Here is a 20,647-nt window from a genome sequence, read left to right as displayed (position 1 = left end):
CCATATCCCTGGCATCTCTGCCTCCCTACCCCCTTTGCTCCATGCTTGTAGGTAACAAACTTCATTGTTTTTCAGTTCATTCTTCCTGTGTTCCTTCTTGTAAAAATTAATAAATAAATAAGCACACACTGTCTATCTATCTGTATCTTTATTGATCTAGATAGAGCTATGTGTGTGTATATACGTATATATAATTATTTCCCTTTCTTTATTTTTTAAAAGGAAGCGTTTTATATATGCTCTTCTACACTTTGCTCTTTTCACTTTACTGTATCTCCCAGAAATCTTTCCATATCGGTTTATAGATATTTTTATTCTTTTTTTTAACATCCGCATAGTACATTGTGTATATGTACTATAGCTTATTCAATCAATTTCTTATGCTTGGACATTTAAGTACTTTCCAGTATTTTGCAAAATAGCAATGAATATTGTTAGAGGTATATCTTTGAGCTAAATTTCTGGATGTAAGATTGCTGGGTTGAAGGTTAATGCCTATGTAGTTTTGTGAGATATTAATTCTCCTCTATTTTGCATTCTTACCAGCAGTGTATGAGAGTGCCCATTTCTCCACAGCCTTGCCAATAGAATGTGTTGACAAACCTTTTAATGTGCATCATTCTGATGAGTGAGAAATGGTCCTGCACACTTTGAAGCCTTTTTCCTGTAGCTGATGCTGTGAGCCTTCAAGTCCTTATACATATTTAGTATTTTGACATTAAGGGTTGGATTTTCTCCTTGAGGGGATGATTTTGCCAGTGCTTTTTCTAAGTCTGCTATACTCCTCTCCCTTTTAAGCCTCCCCTTTTGCACTTACCACCTGCTCAGGCTTGCAGTGGCAGGTGGGTAGAGAAAACTCTGTTGGAATTTGGTTTCTTCTCTGGTTACAGGTCACTGAAAGGTCCTGAGATCTGCTGTTTCCTAATACTGCTGAAGGCTTGAGTCATGTGTGATTTTCTTTGCTCTGTTTTTTGGTTTTATGTTGTTTTGGGAGAAATGTGAGTGGTAGTATTTGAAATCAGACAACCATTATTGTCCTGTATCCCCAGCAGTCCTACTTGTGAACTTTTATGAATTTGAATGTGGCTTATTTATAACCACAGCCTGAATCCCATGGAGCTGTCCAGACACTTGTCATATTTTTGGACTACTTTTCTTCACATTAGTTGGTTGATAATAAGGGAATAGTTATTTGTTTCAATAGTCAATGAAAAATATAATTAATTTCTTTTTCCTCCAATAGCATAATATATCCCTGAATATGATGTACTTTGCTCACTGTTCACATTTTTATGTTCCTTTTCTTTGTTGTTAAAAAATAAGGGTAAAGGGGCAGCCTGTTGGCATCGTGGTTAAGTTTGCACGCTCCACCTCATCCACCCGGGGTTCACTGATTCTGATCCTGGGCACAGACCTAGCATGGCTCATCAAGCCATGCTGTGGCAGGCACCCCACGTATAAAGTAGAAGATGATGGGCACGGATGTTAGCTCAGGGCCAGTCTTCCTCAGCAAAAAGAGGAGGATTGGCAGTGTATGTTAGCTTAGGACTAATCTTCCTCCAAAAATAATAATAATAATAATAAGGGTAGATATTGAAATAAGCTGAGAATAAACACTAACATTTTTTGGCTGCTTCTCTCTCATGTGCTTGCCACTTTTCCCTCCCCTGGTTCAGCCCAGGGACTGAAGCTCTGTTGCTTCTGCAGTCACTTTGTGGCTGTGCTTTCTTGCTGTGGTGTTGAAGGAGTCATAGAACTTACCAGAAACCTGGTTGTCAGGTGAGAACTTAACTAGGCTGTTTGCTGTGCTCCAGGCTCCCCTGTTCTTTGGGTTTTTTGCTATGGTTTCTCATTCCCATCACTTGTAGATAACCCTGGGTGCCATGGTGCAGCATTTTCTACCCTGCAGAGGGTTTTTAGAAGGAAAACGCTGAGCCCCTGAGCCAGGGGAGGATGAGTAGTTACCAGTCCAACATCAACTGTCTTTTACAGCTGCTAGCTTAGTAGTGAGAAACTTTCTATTACTTTTTAAATTAAACTCTTACTTAACCAGGTATCTATAGACAGCCATACTTTTTAAGTGAGTTAACAGTTATTAACTTAAGACAGCATTCCTTACCATTGATTTTGCTGTTTATCTTGAAACATAAATAACTTAGTAACATATGATCATGAGGAAAATACGTAATTTTCTAATTGTATTCACAGTTGCAGTATTTATGATTTTGATCTTTTACCCAAATATTTTCAGACTCTGTGAGTTCAACAGTGACTTTCTGTTATACTATCAACTTAAAATATAAAAGTGATTTTTTTAAATGAACGATTTATAATGCTAATTTTTTAACATATTGTATATTTATTATACTTTTCATTTAAATGTAGTGAAGATAGTCACAATACTTCAAGGAGATTTCTTGCATGGAAATACTTTAATCTTATTATTATTTTTCTTAATAATGCAATTTGTGGTTTATTAGGGGGAAAATTCCTAGGAATAGTAGAAATTGTGTTATCCCTTTATAAATCTTTGGTCCAAATTTCACGTGAATGTCATTTGTTAAAAAACACTACTAACAATTGATGAAGAATAATGTCTCATAGAGCTATTTTTGTCTACTGTCTCCTTAACTTTATAAAAAATTATAGATTATTTATCCAGTAATATTGTTAATATGGTCTATTTAATCTTTTAGAAAGGACAACTGGGCAGACCAATTTTGGATGTGCCATATTGGAATGCAAAACCAGCTCCCATGCCTAACATTGGATCAAAATATGGAAGAAAAGCTACCTGGATAGGTGCAAGTGGTGACCAGACTTTCTTACGAATTGATGAAGCACTTATTAATTCTCATGTGCTTGCTACATCAGAAATTTTTGCCAGTAAACACATAATAGGTAATACTCATCACAAACAAACGTCCTCCCCAAAAATCCTTGTCTTGACTGGTAGTAAATGGTTCATCTTTTCCTGTTATGAGATATAGTCTTGTAGCTTTGTTTTCTTTCTGTTTAAAGAAGTTTAAAAGAAGCTTCTAAGTATCTGTGTTTATCTGTGTCTATGTGCTAGAAGAATGAAATAATTGGGAGATCTAGAAACCAAAGTATTTGTAAGCTAAAGAGTGGTAGTAATATGAGCTAAATTGTAGTAGGATAAAACCTAGACTGGCGGGGCTGGCCCAGTTGCATAGTGGTTGAGTTCGTGTGCTCCGCTTTGGTGGCCTGGGGTTCATAGGTTTGGATCCCAGGCATGGACCTACACACCGCTCATCAAGCCATTTACTGTGGGTGGTGTCGCATGTACAAAATAGAGGAAAATTGCCACAGATGCTCAGCAACAATCTTCCTCAAGCAAAAAGAGGAAGACGAGCAACTGATATCAGCTCAGGGCCAACCTTCTTCACACACAAAAGAAAACCTATATTGGAAGAAAAAATTTTTCTGTATTGATTCTTGTTAAATAAAGGGTAGAAATTAAATTTTATGGAAGATTACATAAATCAAACTTTGAAGTCTCATTAAGACCAAGGTATTAATCCTTACTTGTGTCCATGGTATCATGAATAATATAGAATGGAGTGGTATAGCGTAGAAATTGAGTGTATATTGTGAATTTAGACAGCCTGAGGTTTTAGTCCTAATTCTGCTACTTAAAGATTTTTAGTTACTTAACATCTTTAAGTCTCAATTTCTTCATCTGTAAAATGGAGATAATAATACTTACCTTATAAGTAATACTTACCTTATAAGTTGGGGGGAGTATGAAAAGGTAATGCATCTTTAAAATATGTAAATATTTTTCCCCAAGGCTTGGTGCCTGCTTCTATATCAGAACCCCCTCCATTCAAATGTCTTCTAATAAATAAAGTCGATGGGAGTTGTAAAACTTTTAATGACTCTGAACAAGAGGATCTACAAGGATTTGGTGTGTGTCTTGATCCTGTGTATGATGTCATTTGGAGGTAAGCTTCTCTGTTTATAAAATAGTGTAGTAAATAAATTTTGATCAAATTATACTGTTGTGATAGTATGAAATTCATGTATAGGCAGACTCTTCACACATGAAAACTCTCCTGTTTGTTAACTACACTTCTGTCATAGTGATTCACAGGAACCGTTATAGGATGGGGTGGTGGTTAAGAACATGCATTCTGAGCCAGACTGCCTACGTTTATCCCAGCTTCACAATTTGCTTTCCATGTCACCTTGGAGGAGTTACTTTGACTCTCTGTGTCTCATTTTTCTCACTTATAAAGTAGGGATAATTATAGTACCCACCCCATATATTGTGATGAGGCTTGAAGAACTTAGAGCAGAGGCACGTAGTAGGTGCTACAGAAGTGTTGGCTACTGTCATTGTAATAAGCAGTTTACTTTCAAGAGTTTTACTGTTAATTATTTTTAGTCTATCAGTAATCTTGTCTATATTGTATAGGATTCATTCTATTTATTGTTCCCATAAATATCTTATTATTGCCCACTATGTAGAAGAAATTACACTAAAGACAGTACAGAATAAATGAGATAAATGAGCTTTCCCTTTAAGAATGTACATAACAAAATTCTCATGTTGGTAGAGAAATGTGCAGGGTTATCACACTCTGGAAACAGTAAAAATGTAGAGATGGATACAGGTACACAAGAGATTCAAGAAATTATATTATTTGTTTAAAATTTATTATGGTGCTTTATATACATAATGAGTAAAGAATAGAGTTACCCTTCTCAGCATTTCTAGCTTTGAATACTAGTAGGAGGTGTACCCCACCATTACCAGAGTGGCTTATCACAGGACTTACCATTTTTTTCGCCTCTGGCATTGTTTATTTCCCAGCCTTAGTAGGCAGGAGTTCAGATAAGTTGAAAGGTTTAAGTGGCTTGAGTCAGGAGAGGGAAAAGACTTTCTCTGTCTTGCTTCTCTGCCCACGCCTCCTTTACTTTCCATCAGCCAGGCAAGTCTTAAGAGGCCATGTTTTCATTCCTGAGGCCTGCATTCAGGGTAAAGGAATTATAGTTCTTCCCAGGTTGCTGACCAGCTTACTGTCTGTTGGGCATTTTGTGTGAAGGCCTGGAGGCCAGAATTGAGTTGTGCTTTTAGGTCTCCTTAGCAGCGTTAAACAGGATAGATTAGATAACAAGAGACTAGAGGGGAGTAGTCTTAGAGTAATTCTTAAGACATGAGGTACTAAGAACCAAAATTAGAGTGGTCACAGTGGGATACAGTGGAGGGGATAGAGAGGCGAGTGGTGTAAAGATAGAATTGTCCTCAATTGTTTACTGATTAGATGTCAGTGTACAAGAGACTTAGCAAAAAGTAGGCTCTGGTTTGGATCTAGGTTTGAATTGATATTTTACTTTCTATAATCCTTATATCTTTTATTTTTAAATGAAGTAAATTTGCGTAACAAAATAAAAATTGAAATTGGCAGTATGGAGTTTGTTTTCGGATACATTCACTAAATTAGAAATTCATTCTCTAAATTAGAGGTAACAGTAGAACTGAGATTCTAACAGTAGACTAGAGCCATTTCCTTGGAGTGTTAACAGGACTCAGAAGTGTGCAGTCCAGTGCGTTGAACCTTGCCTTCTCACATGTGGCAGTAGCAGTGGGTCAGATGATCTCAAATGCCTTGCCAGGTCCTGATTTAGCCCCTTGTTCCAAAAGGGAGATTAAAAGATGATGCCGGGCAGTCTCCTTCTCTGTTTCAGTGAAACAGCTGGAAGGTGTTTTCCCTTAATCAGGATCAGAGTTTGTTACCTTATCCTTACTTCAGGCTGCTTTGTGTCCATTGTGTTTTTTAGCAGGGTACTTGCATTTTACAGCTTTCAAAAACATTGCAGATTCGGTATTAGCTTACTTTGACTTTCCTTCTGCCCTGAGTCTGCTTCCTGTTGTATTTTTTTATTGTGGTAACATTGGTTTATAACATTATATATATATATATATATATTCGAGTGTACATCATCATATTTCACTTTGTGTGTGGATTACATCATGCTCACCACCCAAAGACAAAGTACAGTCAATCACCACACACATGTGCCCGATCACCCCTCTCGCCCTCCTCCCTCCCCCTCCTCTCTGGTAACTAGCAATCCAATCTCTGTCTCGATGTGTGTGTCTGTTGTTATTTTCTATTTATGAGTGAGATCACAAAGTATTTGACTATCTCCCTCTGACTTATTTTGCTGAGCATTATACCCTCAAGGTCCACCCATGTTCTCACAAAAACCCAGATTTCATCATTTTTTATGGCTGAGTAGTAGTCTATCATGTATATCTACCACATCTCTATCCATTTGTCCCTTAATGGGCATTAGGTTGCTTCCAAATCTTAGATATTGTGAATAATGCTGCGATGAACATAGGAGTGCACGTATCTTTATGCATTCGTGTTTTCATATTCTTTGGATAAATACCCAGCAGTGGAATAGCTGGATCATATGGTAGTTCCATTAATTTTTTGAGGAATCTCGGTATTGTTTTCCATAATGGCCACACCAGTTTGCACTCTCACAAGCAGTGTATGAGGGTTCCTTTCTCTCCACATCCTCTCCAACACTTATTGTTTCCTGGCTTATTAATTATAGCCATTCTGATGGACGTGAGATGATATCTCATTGTAGTTTTGATTTTCATTTCCCTGAAAATTAGTGATGTTGAACATCTTTTTCATGTGCCTGTTCATCATCTGTATATCTTCTTTAGAGAAATGTCTATTCAGATCTTTTTCCCATTTTTTAATTGGGTGGTTAGTTTTTTTGTTGACTTAGATGTATGAGTTCTTTATATGTTTTGGATATTAACCCCTTATCAGTTATATGGTTTGAAAATATCTTCTCCCAATTGTTAGGTTGTCTTTTCATTTTGTTGATGGTTTCCTTTGCTGTACAAAAGCTTTTTAGTTTAATGTAATCCCATTTGTTTATTTTTTCTATTGTTTCCCTTGCCTGGGTAGACATGGTACTTGAAAATATGCTGCTAAGACAGATGTCAAAGAGTGAACTGACTATGTTTTCTTCTGGGAGTTTCATGGTTTCAGGTCTTAGATTCATGTCTTCAATCCATTTTGAGTTAATTTTGGGGTATGGTGTAAGATAATGGTCTCCTTTCATTCTTTTGCCTGTGGCTGTCCAGTTTTCCCAGCACCATTTATTGACGAGACTTTCTCCATTGTATGTTCTTGGCTCCCTTGTCAAAAATTAGCTGTCCATAGATGTGTGGATTTATTTCTGGGCTCTTGATTCTGTTCCATTGATCTGTGTGTCTGTTTTTGTGCCAGTAGCATGCTGTTTTGATTACTATAGCTTTGTAGTATATTTTGAAGTGAAGGAGTGTGATGCCTCCAGCTTTGTTCTTTGTTCTCTCTTTGTTCTTTCTTTGGAGTCTTTTGTTGTTCCATATAAATTTTAGGATTCTTTGTTCTATTTCTGTGAAAAATGTTGTTGAAACTTTGATAGGGATTGCTTTGAATCTATAGATTGCTTTAGGAAGTATGGATGTTTTAACTATGTTAATTCTTCTAATCCAAGAGCATGGAATATCTTTCCATTTCTTTCTGTCTTCTTCAGTTTCCTTCAGTAATATTTAATTGTTTTCAGTGTACAGGTCTTTCACCTCTTTGCTTAAGTTTATTCCTAGGTATTTTTTGTTGTTGTTGCAGTTGTAAGTGGGATTATATTCTTAATTTCTCTTTCTGCTACTTTGTTAGTAGTGTATAAAAATGCAACTGACTTTTGTATGTTGATTTTGTATCTTGCAACTTTATTCACTTATTATTTCTAAAAGTTTTTAGGTGGATTCTTTAGGGTTTTCTATATATAAAATCATGTCATCTGCAAATAATGAAAGTTTCACTTCTTCCTTTCCAAATTGGATCCCTTTTATTCCTTTTTCTTGCTTGATTGCTCTGGCTAAGTCCTCCAATACTATGTTAAATAAGAGTGCTGAGAGTGGGCATCCTTGTCTCATTCCTGTTCTTAGAGGGATAGCTTTCAATTTTTTTCCATTGAGAATGATATTAGCTGCGCATTTGTCATATATGGCCTTTATTATGTTGAGGTACTTTCCTTCTATATCCATTTTATTCAGAGTTTTTTTTTATCTTAAATGGATGCTGTATCCTGCCAAATCCTTTCTCTGTATCTATTGAGATGATCGTGTGATTTTTAGTCTTCATTTTGTTTATGTGGTGTATCACGTTGATTGATATGCAGATGGTGAACCATCCCTGCATCCCTGGAATAAATCCCACTCATCATGGTGTGATCATCATACATCATCATCATACATTTAATGTATTGTTGTATTTGATTTGCTAGTATTTTGTTGAGGATTTTTGCATCGATGTTCATCAGTGAAATTACAGTGGCCTGTAATTTCCTTTTTTTGTGTTCTTGTCTAATTTTAGTATCAGGATAAAGTTGCCTTCATAGAATGAGTTAGGAAGCTTCCCCTCCTCTTCAGTTTTTTGGAAGAGTTGAGAAGGACAGGTATTAAGTCTTCTTTGAATGTTTGGTAGAATTCACCACAGAAGCCATCTGGTCCTGGACTCATTTTTTGGGAGATTTTTGATTACTGTTTCAATCCCCTTACTGGTGATTGGTCTATTCAAATTCTCTGTTTCTTCTTGATTCACTTTTGGAAGGTTGTATGATTCTAAGAATTTACCCATTTCCTCTATATTATCCAGTTTGTTGGCATATAGCATTTTGTAGTATTCTCTTATAATCTTTTGTATTTTTGAGGTGTCTATTGTAATTTCTCTTTCATTTCGATTTTATTTATTTGAGCCTTCTTTTTTTTTTTTTTTGAACCTTCTCTCTGTTTTTCTTGGTGAGTCTAGCTAAAGGTTTGTCTATTTTTTCAAAGAACCAACTCTTAGTTTCATTGATTTTTTTTCCTGTTGTTTTTTAAGTCTCTATTTCATTTATTTCTGCTCCAATTTTTTTCCCTTCATCCTACTGATTTTGGGCTTTGTTCTCCTATTTCCAGTTCCTTTAGGTGCACTGTTAGATTGTTTATTTGGGATTTTTCTTGTTTCTTGAGGTAGGCCTGTATTGCCATAAACTTCCCTCTTAGAACTGCTTTTGCTGTATCCCATAAGTTTTGGCATGTCTTATTTTCATTTTCATTTGTTTCCAGGTATATTTTGATTTCTCCTTTGATTTCTGCGTTGATCCAATCGTTGTTCAGTAGCATTTTATTTAATCTCCACATATTTGTGGCTTTTCTAATTTTCTTCCTGTAGTTGATTTCTAGTTTCATACCCTTGTGGTCTGTGAAGATGCTTGTTATTATTTCTGTCTTCTTAAATTTATTTAGACTTGTTTTATGGCCTAATATGTGATGTATCCTGGAGAGTGTTCTGTGTACATTTGAAAAGAGTGTGTATTCTGTGGTTTTTGGATGGAATGTTCTGTATATATCTACTAAGCCCATCTGGTCTGTGTCATTTAGGGCTGGTGTTTCCTTATTGAGCTTCTGTTTGGATGTTCTATCCATTGATGTAAGTGGAGTGTGAAAGTCCTCTACTATTAGTGTGTTACTATTTCTCCTTTTATGTCTGTTAATAATTTCTTTATATATTTCAGTGCTCCTATGTTGGGTGCATAGATGTTTACAAGTGTTAAATCCTCTTGTTGAATTGTTCCCTTTATCATTATATAGTGCCCTTCTTTTTCTCTTGTTGGTTTTTGTTTTAAAGTCTATTTTGTCCTATATAAGTATTGCTGCCCCAGCAGAATATAAAAATCATACCTCCATGAAGTGACACTTGAGCAGTAAGTAGTCAACACTATAAGTACAGGATCTCGCTGAGGGCAAATGCTGATATCAGCACTGCAATTTGGCAAACAGATTGGGCCCACTGCAAGGTGAGGGCGATGGAAACTCATCCTGAAACTCTCCGATTAAGTTTCTGGCCTTGGAATGATGCTAAAGTGGGATCAGATAGGTAATACCCCTTTGTCTCCAGCAGAAGGCAAGTGTAAATCATCTTTAGAGAAAAGTCTCCTCCATTTAGGCCCATAGGTTTTTAAGTAATTAAGAGTCAATCAAATAAGAGCACAAAGGCTAAGATTGCTTAACATATAAGGAGTATCACTGTTAGTGAAATTCAGCAAAAGAACAAGCAACAGGATCAATTTCAGAACTTGCAGTTGTCAGAATATAACAGTGTATGAAATGTTTAAAAAGTGAGCGATGGAACCTCCAAATTGAGCAAGCAGAAGAGACTCAGAATGGGGCCGGCCTGGTGGCGCAGCAGTTAGGTTTGTGTGTTCCACTGTGGTGGCCCAGGGTTCGCTGGTTTCGATGCCGAGCATGGACCTATGCACCACTTATCAAGCCATGCTGTGGCAGGTGTCTCACGTCTAAATAGAGGAAGATGGACACAGATGTTACCTCTGGGCCACTCTTCCTCAGCAAAAAGAGGAGGATTGGTGACAGATGTTAGCTTAGGGCTAATCTTTCTCAAAAAAAAAAAAAGAGACTCAGAATGAGACTCAATGAGGTATATTTGAAAAACAACCAGCAGAACTTGTATAAATGAAGAATAGTTTTTTAAACAAATGCATGAGTAGATCAGGAGATTCAAACAGGTGAAATTACCCAAACTGCCACAGAGACAAGAATATAAAGAATATGAAAGTTAAGAGATTTGAAGAATATAATGAGAAGATCTAATAGACATCCAAGAAGGAAGTATTAGAGATTAGAGAAAATAGAGGAGAAGCAATGTTTGAAGAAATAATGCCTAAGAATTTTTCAGAACCAAAAAGCGATTTGAATCCACAGATATTAGAAACAATGTGTTTCTATTATCTGCAATCAAGAGACATTATAGTGAACTTATAGAACAAAAAGACCAAAAGAAAAGAATGATCATCTACAAAAGAGCAACAATAAGATCAATAGATTAAATTAAAAAGCAATAATACAATAATATTAATGCTACTAATTATAGCAGCTGCTTTCATGGAATTTATTCTGTGCCAAGTATTACTTTTAAGTGTATTTTTTTATTTTTAATTGTAGTGAAAGGCATAACATAAAATTTACCATTTTAACCATTTTTAAGTGTACAATTCAGTAGTGTTAAGTATATTCACATTGTTATACAATAGATCTCCAGAATGTTTTCATCCTGCAAAAGTGAAATTCTGTACCCAAAGGACAGCTCTCCATTTCTCCCTTCCTCTAGCCCCTGGCAACCACCATTCTACTTTCTGTTTCTATGAATTTGACTACTTTAGTTATATAAGTGGAATCATGCAATAGTTGTCTTTTTGTGACTGGCTTATTTCACTTAGCATAACGCCCTCAAGGTTCATCTACTCTGTAGCGTGTGACAGGATTTCCTTCCTTTTTAAGGCCGAGTAATAGTCCATTGTATGTTTCTACTGCGTTTTGTTTATCCATTCATCTATCCATGTGCAGTTGGGTTGCTTCCACCTCTTGGCTAGTGTGGCTAAGGCTGCAGTGAACATTTGGTGTGCAAATATCTCTTCAGGATCCTGCTTTCAGTTCTTTTAGATATATGCCCAGAATTGGGATTGCTGGATTTAAGTGCTTTTATATTTAGAAAATTTGGATCATCAAGCACCATTGATTGAGAAGACCATCCTTTCTTAACTAATCTTAAATGTCAGCTATATCTGACATGAATCAAATTTTCAAGGGGATCAGTGTTTTCTGTGTAGACATACCAATGAGAGAAAGAATGAAGATTTTGTTGTACTCTTGTACCTATGCTTTAAGAGCTTTGAATAAGGTTGTCTATAGCAGCATTTTTTGTAATGAAAAATTGAGTAGTTTTCATGTTTTTGCCATCAATAGTAGAAGGGATAATTAGTTGTGATGATGACATGACAAATACTCTATGACAATGAGAATGAGCCATATGCCTCTGTATAAACATATTGTAAGAATATTCTATTGTTTGAAGAAAGCAAGCCACAGAAGAATACATAAAGTGTATATCCTGTTCATATTCCATTCAAAAACATGAAACTTGAATAAGATACTATTTTGATACAAACATAGGAAAAATCATGAAGAAAAGCAAGGGAATGATAAATTTTAAATTTCAAGATGTTTGAAAGGGAATTGAGTAGAAAGAGAGACACGGTAATTAAAAGATGATGGTAAAGTTCTTTTTACTAGTGTACATCGTGTCATTATTCATCATACTTTATTTTGAAAATATTTTGTTACTGTTCTTTTGTGTGTACTCAGTAGTTGATAAAAACAACTTTCCAAAAAAGAATTCATGGAATAAAAGAGGTAAAGAAATAGAGACAGCTTTTTGAGAATTTTGTCATGAAAGAGAGAAAAGCAATGAGATAACGGCAAGAGCGCATTGTGAGCTCCTTATGGTTTTTATTGATGCTTTGCTGTTTTCTCGTAAGGTTGAACATCTGCACACCTTCTGTTTGTGCTTCCTGTCTAAGAACAGCCTTCCGTGTCTTTTGCCGTTTTGGGTATTGGATTGATTGTCTCAGTGGCTTGCTGTAACTCTTACACCTTATGGATATTGTTGTTTTGTCTCATATGTATGTTTCACATATTTTCTTTTAACTTATCCTTTGTCTTTAAACTTTTTTCATGGAGTTTTTGTTGTACAAAAGCTTCATATTTATATGTACGCATCAGACTGTTAAATATACTGTTACTCTGTTATTCATGAAGTATTGTCATCTATTTTACTGTTTTGTTCAAATTATTTCACTTATTGTGACATAAATCATTTTATTTATATGTTTAGGTCATGTATGGAAAATAATGAGGTACATTTTATCCTGTTTAAGCTGGCTGTGTGTTCTCTTTGTATTATCAACTATACTTCAGAAGTTTTTTTTAAATGAAACTATTATGTTGAGGTGCTGTAATTATTTTCTTTCTTGAAAGGTTTCGACCGAATACTAGAGAACTCTGGTGTTACAATGCAGTTGTTGCTGATGCCAGACTTCCCTCTGTAGCAGACATGCAGTCCAGATGTAGTATTCTAAGTCCTGAACTTGCCTTACCAACAGGATCAAGGGCTCTCACCACCCGATCTCACGCAGCTTTGCACATTCTAGGTAGGGTTGCTATTTGATAACCAGCTAATTTTCATTAATGTGTGCTGAGGAATTTTTTTCTAGAGTATTTAAATTTGTATATCAGTCTGTCACGTTTGTTAAGCAATAATATGCTACGTGCAAAATAAGTTAAATCCTCTAACTTTAAGAAGTTTATCCTACAGAAAACAATATATCAGACTTATACCAACACCATGAAGGATTCATATATGCCCAAATATAAAAGCAGTCCTGAATATAATTTTCCTAATAGGTAGATCTTTAAAAATCATATTTTGCTTAACTTGAATATAAACTTTAGAGATCTAGGTTAAATATTCAAATATTTAATTATAATATTTAATTTATATACATTATAAAATAAATTCTATAAAATATTATATCAATTTTATAGATACTACTTCTCTCTCTTCTTACATAGCACAGTTTTCCACAGCACATTATCTTCACTACTATTAAATTAATTTGAGATATAGGGCTTTTACAGTATATATTCTGTTGCTGGAAATTTTATATGAATCCACACAACTACTTATTTTATTGCTTTTAAACATTATTAAAGATAATTTTTTAAGCACTCATTTATGTTTATCTAGAATTTCCAATTGTGAAATCATATTTCTAAACATAATTACTGGATCATAAACATAATTCCTTGCTGCTTTTTCTACAAATTTCGTCTCATAACCATAATAAATATCCCAAACTAGCATCAATTAAAGTTATCTTAAGCTACTGTGTCTTTCTCAAATGGGACTTTAAGAACCAAACTAAAGTAATTTAGAGAGTTTCACAAAAGGAAGAACCTTGTAAGGGTTCAACGATTAAGCCATTCCAATGTTTCAAAGATACAGTTTTGTGTAAAACATTGTGATATATGTTTAAATATGGTAATTACCCAGGCAGAGGAGAATATTTATAGGTTTTAAGTATTCCATGAAATGTTGCTTAAAGCTTGGAATAAATTTGTTGAGCACCCTCAGAGTTTATTATTTAATTATCCCCAGCATTCATATCTTTAATATTACGGGAAATTTTAATTTCAAGGAATTGAATTTTTGTCTGTTTCTTTTTAGGTTGTCTTGATACCTTGGCAACTATGCAGGATTTAAAAATGGGTGTCGCAAGTACAGAAGAAGAGACTCAAGCAGTAATGAAAGTTTATTCCAAAGAAGATTATAGTGTAGTGAATAGGTTTGAAAGTATGTATGTTTATGTTTAGAAGATACTGTCTTATAACTGAAACATATGGATATTTTAAAACATAAATTATTATTTGTATCTTTCAGGTCATGGCGGGGGCTGGGGTTACTCTGCCCATTCCGTGGAAGCTATCCGTTTCAGTGCTGACACCGATATTTTGCTTGGTGGTCTTGGTCTGTTTGGAGGTAGAGGAGAATATACTGCTAAAATTAAGGTAAGCAGTTCGTTGATGCCATTGCCCTTTTTGTTTGAGGATACTGATTTTTGACTTAGTTTGTTATTTTATTTAATGCCTCTTTTTAAAAAGGACTTGAAACATTGCTGAAGTCTAGTATAACGCTACTAACTTAATTCATTAAAAAATCAAAAGTCACATAGTAAGGGAGTAAAATGAGTAGAAAATGATTTTTCAAGGATTTTAGACTGAAAAGGACTTAAATAGTCAGTCTCGGTCCTTTGTGCCGTACTTCCTGGTGGCCTAGGAACAGCAGTAACTTTCTATGTGCCTACTTTCTTGTAGTCTTTTAATGACAGGAGACACAACTGTTTTGATGCAGGGACATTTTGATATGGCTTTAAAAGTTTTTAGCATTTTTATTGCCAAATACTATGTAACCAGACATCGTCACCCCAGGAATGGGGACCAGGGATGAAGTGAGAGACAGAGTATAGGGGCTGGATTCCCTCTGGTAGACAAACTGAAATTAATCAAGAGTCATAAGTTTACCACACTATTCATCTTAGAAAACGCCAGCAATTACATGCAGCAAAGGATATGCTCTTTCTTTGAAAATTCACTAATAGCTTAAATATTCTACTTCTCAAATGAACTGATTTTGCTCTTAAAGTAAAAGAGAAAATTATAGTTTCTACATTAATTTTAATAGCAGACTTCATCTTAATTAAATGCCATTTGCTCAGGAGGTATTTTCTTAGTTCTCTCAATAATATCTAAAAATTATATTAATATGTTAAAACTCCCATATAGTGATGGTTTGTGAGGACACTTCCCATAGAGGCCCAGCCAGAACTGACAAACTTCAAAAAATATTTGCTTATTTCTGGTTATAATTGGAATACATGTGCTAAAAAAAATTCAGATAACATAGAAATGAAGAAAATAAAAGTTAAAAGTCCCTGGAGTTATACAAAGAGTAGGGATGGAATAATGATTAAGGACATCTGTGGCATATATATGTTGATATAAGAAAAACAATAGTTTTAGTTTTGGCTCATTATAGAGTACCTGCTTTGAACTGATTGTTTTAGGATGTCTTGATTCAGAGTCAAGATAGAAAAACAAACTCAGTGACTTCTGTAGTTCTTGCTGGAGTGTCTGTCGGCAAACTAAGCTTATCAGGAAGATATATTTTTTTCCTGGCCATGAAAGGCTCTTTTTTATAGTAGTGAACACCATAGTGGACTTTGTCTCCAGTAGTTGTGGTATAGAGTTATAGAGGTCTTCCATATATGTTGTTTTTATATTGCCACTACTTTTCTTTTTCAAGTCTCATATCCTCACTTACTCCTCTCCTTCTCTGGACATGATCTTGCCTTTGTATTTAGTTATTCATTGAGTGGACTGAGGCCTTCCTACAGGTGTCTTTTTGTTTTTTCCCCCTTCACCACTCTAAGGTATACATTTTTTTTCCTAGCAGTAAGCCTCTTCTTTACTTTGTTTTGTTTTGTTTTGTTTTCATGTTTCTGATTGTTTCTTGTGTCTCCTCTGTAGGTTTTTCCTCTTCTATCAGGCAACTGAATGTTGGAGCCCTTCTAGGCGCAGCCCTGGGCCCTATTTCTTCACTCCTTATTTTCTCCTAGGCATTCTCTTCTAAGCCTGAAGTTTCAATAGCTGTCAGCACACCATGATGCCCAAATTTCTATCTCTAGTTCACACTTCCTTCATCCATTTCCATGTAATGTTTTAAAGGCATGCCAGTTGTCGGTCATTATATCTCAATTGAATTCATGCTCTTCCACATGACTTGGTTCTCTTCCAGTGATCCCTCTCTCTTGAATAGTACCACTCACCATACGCTTGTTACATAAGCCAGAAACCGAGTTGTCTTTCTTGATAGGTCCTCTTTCATCTCTTTCCTTTCCTGAAAAAGACTTCTATCACTACCCTAGGCAAAGCTACTTGTCTTAGATTAGCCATCTAGCTGGATTCTGTGCATCTTCTTAACTTTCTGTCTCCATTCTCTCTCTTCCCGTTCCTTCTTGAACCTACTTTAATCAAGTTTTTTCCCCAACCTCTCCACTGACACTACTCCTGTCAAGGATACTAATGACTTCTGTATTGCTAAAGCCAAGGGTCAAGTCTCAGTCCTCATCTTCCTTAACCAATCAACAGAATTTAATCCAATTGAGCTCTTCTTTGAAACACTTTCTTCACTTGGCTCCCAAGACACCAACTGGTTTCCTCGGTCTCACTGACTGCTCTTCTTACTCTTCTGCTGGTTACTAATTGTCTTCCTGACCTTTAAATGTTGGAATGCCAGAACTCAGTCTGGGACATCTTTTTAAAGTCTACTCACCCCATGGTGGTCCAGTCTTATGGCTTTAAGTATTTTTTCTCTGATCACTCTCAAACTTAGAGACCTCCAAAGTTATATATATAACTGCCTACTCTGCATCTCTACTTTTGATAGCTAATAGGCATTTTGGATGTAACACATTCAAAACTAGGCTTCTGATGATCTCTCTTAACTTGCTGTTCTCATGTTCTTCCCTATCCTAGTTAACTGACTCAGAATAGAGTTAACTTCATTCTTCCAATTACGCAGGCCAAAAATCTTGGAGTCATTCTTGACTTCTCTCTTTTCTTTCACACCCTGCATCCACTTTATCAGCAAATATTGTTGGCTGCACTTTGAAAATAAATCCAGGATCTAACTACTTCTAAAAACTCTCCCTGGTACCAAGTTGATCCAAACCACAGCCATTCTCACCTGGATTATTACAGTACCCTCCCAACTTATATCCTCCTTATCTCCATGCTTTCTTCAGTCTGTTCTCAACACAGCAGTGTGATTCTCTTCAAATGTACACCAGAGAATGCCACCCCTCTGTTCAGATTTCTGCAGTGTCTTCCTATTCTGGAATAAAAGCCGAAGACCTCACAAGAGCCTACAAAACACCATCAGAACTGACTGCCATCATCACTCCATCCTTAAGTTATACTAGTTCCTTCATTCTAATCCAGTCACACCAGCCTGCCCTTGTTTCTCAAACATGCCAGGTGTAGTCAAGCCACAGGACCTTTGCACTTGCTGCTCCCTTTGACTACAACTCCTCACTATCTTCCTACCTTCGTGGCTCACTCTTCATCACCTTCAAATCTTGACTCCCTGGTGAGCCTAGTTAAAATTATAAATCTGGGGGCCGACCCCTTGGCCGAGTGGTTAAGTTCACACGCTCCGCTGCAGGCGGCCCAGTGTTTCGTCGGTTTGAGTCCTAGGCACGGGCATGGCACCGCTCATCGAGCCACGCTGAGGCGGCATCCCACATGCCACAACTAGAAGGACCCGCAACTAAGAATATACAACTATGTACTGGGGGGCTTTGGGGAGGAAAAAAAAAAGAAACTATAAATCTTCAGGCCAGCCCCAGTGGCCTAGTGGTTAAGTTTGGTGTGCTCTACTTCAACTGCCCGGGTTTGGTTCCTGGGCAGAGGAAACCACTAAACCACTGTCTATCAGTGGCCATGTTGTCACAGCGGTTTACATACAAAATAGAAGAAGATTGGCAATAGATGTTAGCTCAGGGTGAATCTTCCTCAGCAAAAACAAAAACACCTGTAAATCCTCTCCCTTACCACAAACTTATTCCCAATAGCCGCTGTTTTTTTGTTTGCATCATTCACCCCTGTATGCCCAGTTCTTAGAACTATGCCTGGCACACAGTATGTATTCAGAAATATTTGTTAAACATAAGCAGGGGAGCCACGTTGGGGCAAATTATTAAGGATCTTTATATCACGCTAGGAAGAAGGAGATGAGAGACCATTGAAGAATTTTAGGTTAAGAAAATATTCTGATCAAATATTCATTTTAAAAAGAATACTAAGGATCATTAAACAAAAGCAAAAACCCTCAATTTTGTGGAATATTGATTAGAGCAAGGAGAGAATGGAGATAAGAAAACTAATTAGTTGTTATTAAAGTGTTCCAGCCAGTAACAGTGAATACAGTTGAATTGGCAAGTAATAGAATAGACATAGTGATGGCAGAGAGATATGGAACAGAGGATTATTCCTGGTTTTTTGTCTGAGTGACTAGGTGAATGATAGTACCATTAATCAGAACAGGGAAGGAGAAGGGGAGAGATGAGTCGCTGTAGAACTAGTGAGATTGAGCTGCCTGGGGGAATCCAACAGCTGTTGAGAATCAGATCTTATGATAATACGTAATACATACTCTATATGTTTTACGCCATTTTTTAACAAGACCTCTTGCTCATAATTCTTTATTTTCACTTAATATCGTAACTTCCCCTATTTGATATCTTCTTCTCTTCCTTTCTTTTTCCCAGGCTCTTTGGTTCTCCTCATTTTCTCATAACCGTTTTTTTTCCACACTCCTTATCTCTCCTTTACCCATGCAATATTACTTTGAACTGTTTTTTGTTCCTGTTTTTTTAAGAAGCTTTGTCTTCTGTTTTTCCTCTTTCTCTCCATAGCTAACATTTTCCAGCCTCTTTTGCTGGGTATTCTTCTGTGTTTTCCACAAGTATTATTTTATTTAATTCTCACAATTACAATGAAGCAGTAACTGTTAGTATCCATCTCCCATTTATGGATGAGTAAATTGGGTCCTAGGATCTCACAGCTAGTAAGTGATGAAGCAAGATTCTATCTCACTTAGATAAAATGCTTTGGTTGAGTTCTCTCATCTCCTTCAGATATTTATATCTGGTACAAAACTATTTGGAGAATTTGATATAAATAGATGAATGTGTAAATTAGGAAAAGTGAGATCAATATGGGCCAGAAAACATTTATATGTTTCTTAATTTAAATATATTTTTGTATATTTCACTTAACATTAAGAAAGCAGGTACTCTGATTTTTACACTCTGTATAGTCCAGCATATGTATTGGACACTTGCGAAATTATAAACATATTCATCTGATTTACATGACTGAATGACTGGGCACAATATGTTTTTCTCCTTTCCCCAGCTGTTTGAGTTGGGTCCTGATGGAGGAGATCATGAAACTGATGGAGACCTTCTTGCAGAGACTGATGTATTGGCTTATGACTGTGCTGCTAGGTAAAGATTTGTTCATTATTCAGTATAATCCTTATATACTTAAAATGAAAAATTCATTATAAGTGAATAAACATAGCTTAAAAAGGAAATTTTAAATAATCTTTTAATCATGCTTGAGAAATTAAATTTTATATTACCGTGAGTGTTGCTTTTAACAATGCTGCATTGAAACAAATAATATCTTTCACATTTGTATTTCACAAGATAAATTGAGTGTTTCTACATTGAAGATAAAATGGAAATACACACATATTTTACACACTTTTATCTTCATACATCACTTAGAGAACACCTAATATGCTAGTGTTCTAGTGATGTGACACAATTACTTACTACCTGTAGCATTATGTATATAGTGTCAAATAGTCTCAGTGGGCCATAATTCAGATCCCCTGTGTATGCTGATACCGTGCCCATAATATATGCTTGATTATAACACACCTGGGGAGGTGACCAGCTTTACTGGAACCTCTTAGGAGATTACCAGAATCAGGACATTTATTTGTGAAGGTTCATCAAGAAGAGACCTAGATTAGTCCTCTCGGTGTAATGCTAAGAATTTTCTCATCACTGTGTTGTGACAACTTAGTGATTTAAATCAGGGAATATTATGATGAAAAAAAATTAAAATTGAGCTTCTCAATAACAATAGTACACCGTACTTCCTACAAGAATGGTTTTAAGGAAACCTTGTGTGGTGTCCATAAGCTTTTTACTAGTGAAAATGTATATTTTCTGGAATAAGAATGGTGGTAAGGCATTGAATTTGCTTTAACAGATAAAGACTTTTGAGAACAAAATAGTTAACCTAAAGAAAATTTTGACTGTTTCTTCACTTGAGATGTGAACCAATATTAGGAGATAGTTTTTCAGTCATCTTTTATATTTTAAATGAATGAAGATTAGAGAAATTTCAGGAAAGTTGATTGATTAATTTTTAAGAAAGCCTTAAGATGCCATTGTCATTTAGCATTTATTTTTGAGCATGTGATTATGTCAAGAATATAATATATGGTTTCATGTATGAGAATCATCTAGATTTTCTTCATTTGCCTACTAACAAAGCTCAGATTCCTGAGGCCAA

General features: G+C 35.8%; 1 protein-coding gene across 13 annotated transcripts in view; it reads left to right on the top strand.

Moving 5' to 3' along the window:
- MYCBP2 (MYC binding protein 2) overlaps nt 1-20,647 on the top strand; it is a 255,017-nt gene that overhangs the window by 98,810 nt on the left and 135,560 nt on the right. For all 13 annotated transcript variants that reach the window (XM_014859953.3, XM_070520019.1, XM_070520018.1 and 10 more), the window contains 6 exons: nt 2,697-2,901; nt 3,812-3,965; nt 12,914-13,086; nt 14,163-14,288; nt 14,376-14,503; nt 19,472-19,563. In XM_014859953.3, the coding sequence (XP_014715439.1) occupies nt 2,697-2,901; nt 3,812-3,965; nt 12,914-13,086; nt 14,163-14,288; nt 14,376-14,503; nt 19,472-19,563 (878 nt within the window). The remainder of the gene's footprint in view (nt 1-2,696; nt 2,902-3,811; nt 3,966-12,913; nt 13,087-14,162; nt 14,289-14,375; nt 14,504-19,471; nt 19,564-20,647) is intronic.

The sequence above is a fragment of the Equus asinus genome, chromosome 11 (genome assembly GCF_041296235.1).
Source record: "Equus asinus isolate D_3611 breed Donkey chromosome 11, EquAss-T2T_v2, whole genome shotgun sequence".
NCBI classification, from domain to species: domain Eukaryota; kingdom Metazoa; phylum Chordata; class Mammalia; order Perissodactyla; family Equidae; genus Equus; species Equus asinus.
This window is presented reverse-complemented; position numbering and strand designations above follow the sequence as displayed.